The 8,135-nt window shown below is 47.3% G+C and overlaps 1 protein-coding gene across 1 annotated transcript in view; it reads right to left on the reverse strand.

The window, feature by feature from the left end:
• LOC135817867 (sister chromatid cohesion protein PDS5 homolog A-like) overlaps positions 1–8,105 on the reverse strand; it is a 57,041-nt gene extending 48,936 nt beyond the window's left edge. The window contains exons 1-8 of the mRNA XM_065331149.1: positions 7,897–8,105; positions 7,582–7,791; positions 6,829–6,915; positions 5,553–5,650; positions 5,099–5,222; positions 4,566–4,646; positions 2,567–2,710; positions 2,095–2,210 (exon numbers count right to left, since the gene is read on the reverse strand). Coding sequence (XP_065187221.1) covers positions 2,095–2,210; positions 2,567–2,710; positions 4,566–4,646; positions 5,099–5,222; positions 5,553–5,650; positions 6,829–6,915; positions 7,582–7,791; positions 7,897–7,992 — 956 coding nt within the window. The 5' untranslated portion in view covers positions 7,993–8,105. The remainder of the gene's footprint in view (positions 1–2,094; positions 2,211–2,566; positions 2,711–4,565; positions 4,647–5,098; positions 5,223–5,552; positions 5,651–6,828; positions 6,916–7,581; positions 7,792–7,896) is intronic.
• Between the last annotated feature and the right edge of the window lie 30 nt (positions 8,106–8,135).

Consider the following 8,135-nt stretch of genomic DNA (forward strand, 5'->3'; position numbering starts at 1 on the left):
TCTCTCAAGTTCAAGTGCATCCACTTGAGTGGCACTTGGAACGATATCTATTTTTTCTTTTCCAGTCGCCAGATAAAAATATTACTGACGACTGTGAGAGAAAAACTGGTCTTGTACCTGCAGTACCTGGAGATAGTGGAGTCAGAGTGTAGTGTCTGCAAGTAGAGACTTGATCTCTGTGAGTAATGAGTGTGGTCTGGAACAGCCAGTAGGAACAGCACAGCGACATGCCAGTGAAGTGTTCTATGTGTGGGCAGGAGAATTTGGTCAGACATGTGAGTCTCATGCTGGATGGAGTGGAAAGCATGGATCCTATGAACTCTAAGGCTGCACTGGGTGAGTTCTGACCTGTGCCTGTGTTTCTCAGGAGAAGGCTGTGGGTTCAAGGTAGTATGGCTGTGCTTGTATCATTGAACTATGACAGGAATCTGTATATATTATAAAACTGAATATTGAAATATTGGCAATATGCCTTGTAGAACAACTTGAGCAGAGACAGTCACAGACACGTAATATTATGCATGGTCAAGTTGCCACATTTTCATGAGCTCGGCCTTGACCTAGACTGTAAATGCAGCATAAAAGTGTTATGCATGTTGTGAAGAACTGCAATATTACCCAGGCAAGGCAAGGCAAGGAATGTCAACTGAAATCATGAATCACAGCAGTACACATTGCAGCACTAGTCAGGCTTCTGTCACAGTCTCAGCAAACAAGCTGGAGTGGGCGTTTCGCTGCAACATGGGTGTTTGTAGAAGTCTAAATATTCTTCAACAACAACAACGTTATATATCATGCCTACAGGTACAATCATCTGGTGTTGGCATTTGAGAGGAATCAGGGAACTGGCATCCTTGGATTATTGCACGAACCGGGTGGCGATGGGCGTGTGCTAGTCACAACGAGTTCTGCTATTGCAAAACGCATAACACATCATCTAGCATCTGGAAGACCCAACACCAACACCCCTATTTTACACACTGCTCCAGACCGCACAAGTACTCCAGCAGCTGCAGGAGGTGCAGCATCGTCCCCACTTTCTACCACTCGTGATGATGCTGCAGTTATCTGCTCAAACATTCACGTTGTGCTGCACACTGGAGGCGCGAACCCACAATACCAACAGTGGCTGCTAGCCATCGCATCCAGCAGTAACCAAGCAACTCAAGTTGCTCATTGACAGCGTTATACTTATAATCCGTTGTTTTGTACATTTGATATACCCATGCATGTATGTATGTATGTACATTATATTATGTATGTACATCACAATATACAACAAAGATGTGAATAACACAATTCAGTTGTGACTGTTGCATGTGGTATTGTCTGGGATTGGTCTATAGCAAATGCTTCTCGCCCTACATAGTCAAAGTGAAGCTTGAATGAAGTCGATACACTCATTTTGGCAACAATGCTGAATCTGACTTTCAAGCTGAATATGCAAAATCCGTCACAAATTTTGTTTCTCACGGAGAAACGAGATGGTAGACATAAAAATCTATTTTTGTAGAGCCTTCCTATGGCCTTGAAGAGCAGATAATGACCATAAAATGGACCATGTTATTGTCTCGATTCTCCACTATTCAAACAAGTCTAAAGTCCGGTCTGCTGAAATACGCGTTTTGCCAAATCACATTCTGGGCTACCTTGGCCTCTCACAGTGGTCTGGGCATATGTTGTGGACATTTTCCAAAGAAGACAGTATTGTAGGCCCCTCCATACCCACTTTCAGGATTTTTGAAGTATTACCAACTGGAATTTTACGCCTTTAGTGAGAAATCATTGAATTTTTGCCGAAAAACATAGGTACAATAACACCCCCATAGCTGGGGAACCACATAATAAACCTATCCTTGAAATAGCCCAGACCAGTTCTCTAGGTGTCTGGCCATCTGAAAACACACAGTTCAGATCGATTTACCATAATGTTTTTTGCTCCCTCTTCGGGGTTGAGCCCCCTTAAGAGTAGAAGGGAGATGCTGTATACCTGAGTAGAAGGGAGATGAGTGTGTTACTATGACTGCAACTGAGGACAAGTGCTGTACACAACAGCGTCATCGTTGTGGCTTCAACAATGCTCGTACAACTTACCGGCCAAGCCAACAGCGCCAGAGCGGTCCGTTCTCCTCCGCCAGCGAGCTGTCTGGACTTGCAAACATACGTGCCAGCAGCCGAGCTACCTCTTCGCGCTCTTCCTTATCCGTGCTCTGCGAAAACAAGGCACACACACACACACATGCACACATCACCACCACAGTGAGCGAAAGCTACCATGGATTGGACTCTGTCTAGTTCACACGATGAATACACAACAAGCACAGCCACCACCGCCATTGACAACCATCAATGCCACTCCATTACCCACAAAGAAGTATACTACATGTACCTGCATCCAATAATAGACTTCTCGTTACAAGCAAGTACCCATACCGAGAAGGAAAGAGATGCCATGCACAGAAGCAGAACTACAGATTCACAACACACCACACGGTACGACACTACACCATCACATCACATGCTTTAAACACATCCACCTCCTAGTCCACACACTACGCGGGCATACCTTCAGTTTGAACTCCAACTGCGGAAGCACAGACAGTAGAACGCTGGGTGCCGCCTGGTTCAGCTCAAAGATGAGCTCGTACATGTTAGAGTCTCCCAGGTCGCTCTCGCTGCTCTTGCCAACTAGGAGTGCCCGGTTAAAATACTAGTCAGGAGAAACACACATGCACACACACACACACACACACACACACACACACACACACACACGCACACCAGAACACATTTCGACACATTTTGGATTCTCAGGGAGGCTGATCAAACAACACAATGAATTAATAGGAGGGCATGCACGGCAAATCGCCGCTCCCTCTCCTCACACCAGTGACACTAGATTTGCAAGAGCTCAACAAGCACAGTTGTAGCGAGGTCAGGTGTATTCCTGCCATCCTATACATGTACATGTGGATCCTGAGAAATCAAGCAAAACGTTCGAGTGCTTGCAACTCCGTTATACTAGCTCGTAGCGACCCCAGAGTTTTTCGAGCCAACAGCTGAGAATCTCTGCTACCTCGTAGGCATTTCGATTGTCGAATTCGGTTGAGATTTGACTGAGTTATGACTCGTTAACCCCTTTAGCGCGAGCATCGTACTAGTACGACGCACATGAGTTGCATGCCCCACGGCCGTCGTACTAGTACGACGCGCGCTGTACACTGTACAGTGAACCTGCATCTCATAGTCGTGGGGTCCGTGTTGAGTCCATAGTGACTTGTTCAAACTATCGTAACTCACTCAATACTTGGTCGATTCTCACAATCGAAACATGTATCTGCAAGAGAAAACTCTCAGCTGGCGATAGAAACAATCGCCGAAGCGATGCGACTACCGGTTGTTGAGATATGCGACTCGACACGGCAAATTTCAACTCGATTTTTTTGCGCAGTCTGCAGAACGCGTATTTTCCATCATGGATCATTTGTGCGCTACCTGCTGCCATGGAAACAAGATTCAAATGATGGTAGTGGATCCCGTGAGTCCTCACAAAAAATTTGAGCTCGATACGAACAAGGAGACCGAAATGGCAGCTGAATATTTGAGCTTGGTTAGTCTTGGCCGTGATCAAGTCTGTCGAGCGCGTGGATGAAGTTTGCCAGACTGTAGCACGGGGTTTTGGTTTCGCTCCGAGCTAGGTTTGACACCAGTTTGTCACTCGTCTCAAGACCTTTCCAGGAAGCTCAAGATCGTGGAATTCGTCCAAGGGAAGGTAAAGTTATCGATCCTTGAGCAGCTAGTACTTTCATGGGAAAATGCGACTTTTACAGGTGTTGTCGTGGGGCGCGCTCAGGTAGCGTCGTGCTAAAGAGGTTAAGTGCACCTGCACACATGGCATTGGCACCGTTCGTATTCATTTGGGACCAAAAAAGTGTCAGAATTCGGGGGGAAATGGCCCGGTCGGCCGACACGAAACAAGGCCATGATTCGTGTTGGCCTGACAGTGACATTTAATGTCAAACTTCACCGTCGGATGAGTCCAGTGGGACCATTGTCATTAGGTTTAGGCCTGTTTTGGAACTCCACTCTATTAATAAAGCCAAACAACAACACAACAAGAGGCGCAAGGACCGAAACCCGCCCGCGAATATTGGTAAAAAGCGCGAGACAGCGTGTCGACAGAGAAACGTCTGGACGCCGCGCCAACGGATGGAGGCATTGCTCCATATCCTTACCAAAGGACTAGAAAAATGAAATCGTCCAAAAAGAACAAGGAGACTGCACAAGCGAAGTTCAAACGCAGGTCAGTTTCGTATGTCTCCCGTAAAAATTGAAAAATGGAGTGAGGCCGCTAAGCCATTACATCATCGATTTTCAATAGGCCAAGCACGACACGCAATTTGCACGGCCCTTGACGCCCTGGAAGTGGCACGAACGTGGCTGGACGTACACATGTACAAACACAATGATGTAATCGGAACGGGTACGGGACGCCAGTTTTGCACTATGGGTCGGATTCTACCGAGCGCATATCAGTATTGCAGTGCTTCTTTTTTTTTACTCACCTGCTGAATATATGGCTCCAAGCAAGAGGAGCACTTCTGTAGCAGCTCTCTAGACAGCGCTCCTGCAGCAGGGCTGACTTGCTACACATCATCCACACAGAAATACAGGAGGCGCGCACACAAAATACATCAGAGACATAAGGTGGTAAGTATATTGCCTAAATCGGGAACTCATATGGACTTCAGAGTAAGACATGCGCCAGCAACGCATATACAGAAGGCACAGGTCACACAGTGGCCAACGGGCAGTGACACTTCTATCAATGCTTTCTTGCCAGGTCATTAGTAGCAGCCACACTGCAGTAGCACGAAAGCAAGCTGAAATGTACCCCCCCCCCCCCCCCCCCCACACACACGCACACAACCCACACACGCATATGCACGCACACAAACACACATGCATGCACACACGCACACAACACACACAAACACACACACACACACACACCAAATTGATAAGACCGTTATACGACAACACCACTGGATGCACCGACAGCGTGTCAACTTTCAAATCAGTCAGAACGATAACATACCATCTCCTCTGTCAGCTGCATCAGAATGGAGTCCAGGACGGGCTGAGGCATGGTCTCCTGCTCGACAATGAATCCACTGAGGATGTCCAGGAAGTAGGTGCGGATCTTTATGGAATGGTTCTCACTACACAGAAACACCACACCGCCGCCAAACCAAACAAGAACATACGTATGAAGTAAGAGAGGTGGACCAAGTCTAGTCAAAGTCGAAAAGCATAAGGGGGAGCCCTTCCTAAAAACTTGAGACAATCTCCTCAGAAGATACCGGTGAACGGAGCTCTCAAAAAGAAAGCTCCAGATGACAGTAGAGTATTACTGACAAAAAAGCAACGGTCTAATATAAACACTGAAGCAAATATTGTCTGATCCATAAATAAAACAAAGAAAGACGGAGGACGGCACGCCTGAAGCCACTCCACGACGGCTAGCTGCAGCGGTCGCCATGGTTACTTACTCAACGATTTCAAAGAATAGCCGAAAGACACTGGAGATGAGGTCGTCGGCATCGTCCAATTCCATACACAGCAAGAACAACTTCACAATGGATATGTTCTGCAACAAACAAACAAAGCAGGACAGGAAAATTCTTTTCAAGCGTTTCTGCCCAACAGAATGATCATCGGAAAGAACCTTATGAAAAGAACGTGCACATACCACACACACACCTGCCAGTCCCTACTACAGTCGAGGCCAAAGAAATCCGACCCACGAGGAAAAAGTAGCGCTGCGTTTCTATTTCCATTACATCATGCACGGTCAAAACAACCTATGCGAGGGCGGCAGGGGCCGTTGGCGCGGCTTTCGGCACATGGGTCGGATTTCTTTGCCCACAACTGTACTTTCAACATCATGCGGATAGTGATCCACAATACCACAGTGGACTGTTGCGCAGTGACACCATCATGATGAGACTGCACAAATAAGTACCACCAGAGTGCCCACCCCACCTGGACCCATTAGCGGCCGTCGTGTGGAGGCGTGGCGGATGTATGAGTCCTGGTTGTTGGTCACACCAAGAGCGCAAAACTCCCCTGCAGACTGTGCAACTAGCTCCAAACAAACCTCCGTCACGGCTCATTTTTCATGATGTAACGAACCTAAACAGTACACCAACCTGCACAGTGTAGTCAACCTCGTATCTCAAATGCATGCATAGAGCTGGCTACATCATGAAAGCGGCAGAATGCAGAACACGAGTCGTGATAGCTACCCATCGGCAGCTGCACACTCAGGGGAGCTACGCACCCGCGGCCATACGATGCACTTACGTCCATCTACAGTCAGTTGTGACAACGAAAATCCTACTCCAGTTCGGTGTGCTGACTTTGCAAAAAAACCAGCAGGCCTACTACAAGTATTCCCGGTTTTGCCGTGCCAACAGCAACAACAGCAACAACAACAACAGCAACAACAACAGCAACAACAACAACAACAGCAACAACAACAACAACAACAACAACAACAACAACAACAACAACAACAACAACAACAGCAACAGCAACAGCAACAACAACAACAACAACAACAACAGCAGCAGCAGCAGCAGCAGCAGCAGCAGCAGCAGCAGCAGCAGCAACAACAATAACAACAACAACAACAACAACAACAACAACAACAACAACAACAACAACAACAACAACAACAACAACAACAACAACAACAACAACAACAACAACAACAACAACAACAACAACAACAACAACAACACCGATAAACAGTGAAACACTAACCTCCAACAGGTAATAGGCGCGACTGAAGTCCTTCGCCTCGCGGTTGGCAAGGACGTGCAAGGACTTGACAAACAGCTCCAGTACTTCCTACACAGCGGCGGCAGCAGGAGAAGCAACAGCAGAAGAAGCAACAGCAGGTGAAGCAACAGCAGGAGAAGCAACAGCAGGAGAAGCAACAGCAGGTGAAGTAACAGCAGGAGAAGCAACAGCAACAGTTTAGCCAGCACACATCACATAAAATGATTACAGGGGCGTCCAACACTACGGTCACTACGGTATGGACTGTACCACTCGTTGTCCTAGGTTAATCAATTAAATGCACTGATTCGGGCTCTAAATTTCCCAAAAAATGCCAGTGCCCCCCCCCCCCCCTTCCCCACACGCACACAAGTAAATGTACTGCAGACGGCTGACCGTACCACCATAAAATACCTTCCGATGCCCCTGTGATTAGAGCACCACACCATGCTCATCGTAGTGCTGCTACGGGTGCGTGCCATATACATGTACTATATCGGAAAATTTGAGCTAACCCATCCCCGCATTTGCCGATCGGCAACTCAAATTTCGTGAATTCTGAAGAACGCGAGCGGACGCATAGTTTTATAGGATGACAGACTGGTTATCAGTGTGAAACTGCTCACTGCAAGACTATGCCTACCTACTTGGCATTCGGAGTGTTACAAGCACACATACATGTATACAATTGTTTCAGAAATTTTCAAAATATGAAGTGTGTGATCCATTCCCTACCTGCTTTTCAGTTGCCGTGTATGGTGGCTCTGGAGCAAAAATTCTCAGCACGTCGGAGAGGCAACACGCCGCCACCAGGCGTACAGTACGGTCGGCATGCTGGAGGATCTGCGGTGACACGAGCTCTCGTGCAACACGCTCCAGCTCCGAGCCACGACGATCCGCTTTGTCCTGATCTTGGTCAGTCTTCGTCAAAGACTGGCCGCACGCCTGCAATGCACAATTATTCCGTTACTCCGCTACCTCATATCTTCTCCCAATTTGTCACAATATTATCTCTTGAGAAATTGTCAAATATTTTCAAATCACACTCACCTTCAAGCGTCGGAGAAGCTCACTCGTTTCTACTTTCCCCGCCAACGATGGGTAGGCACCCTGGGATTTCTGGCCTTTTGACCGTGTCGTAGCCATTGCTGGCACGAATTCTTTCTCCCACAAATTAGAATCACATCAACCACTCCCAACAACTATTTTTTTCAAGACCGAACTCAAAACCAACAAACAAGTGCATTCTCTCGGGGCGTCATCAACGCGTCCCGTCGCGTCCTCCCATG

This window comes from Sycon ciliatum, chromosome 5, assembly GCF_964019385.1.
Source record: "Sycon ciliatum chromosome 5, ocSycCili1.1, whole genome shotgun sequence".
NCBI classification, from domain to species: Eukaryota; Metazoa; Porifera; class Calcarea; order Leucosolenida; family Sycettidae; genus Sycon; species Sycon ciliatum.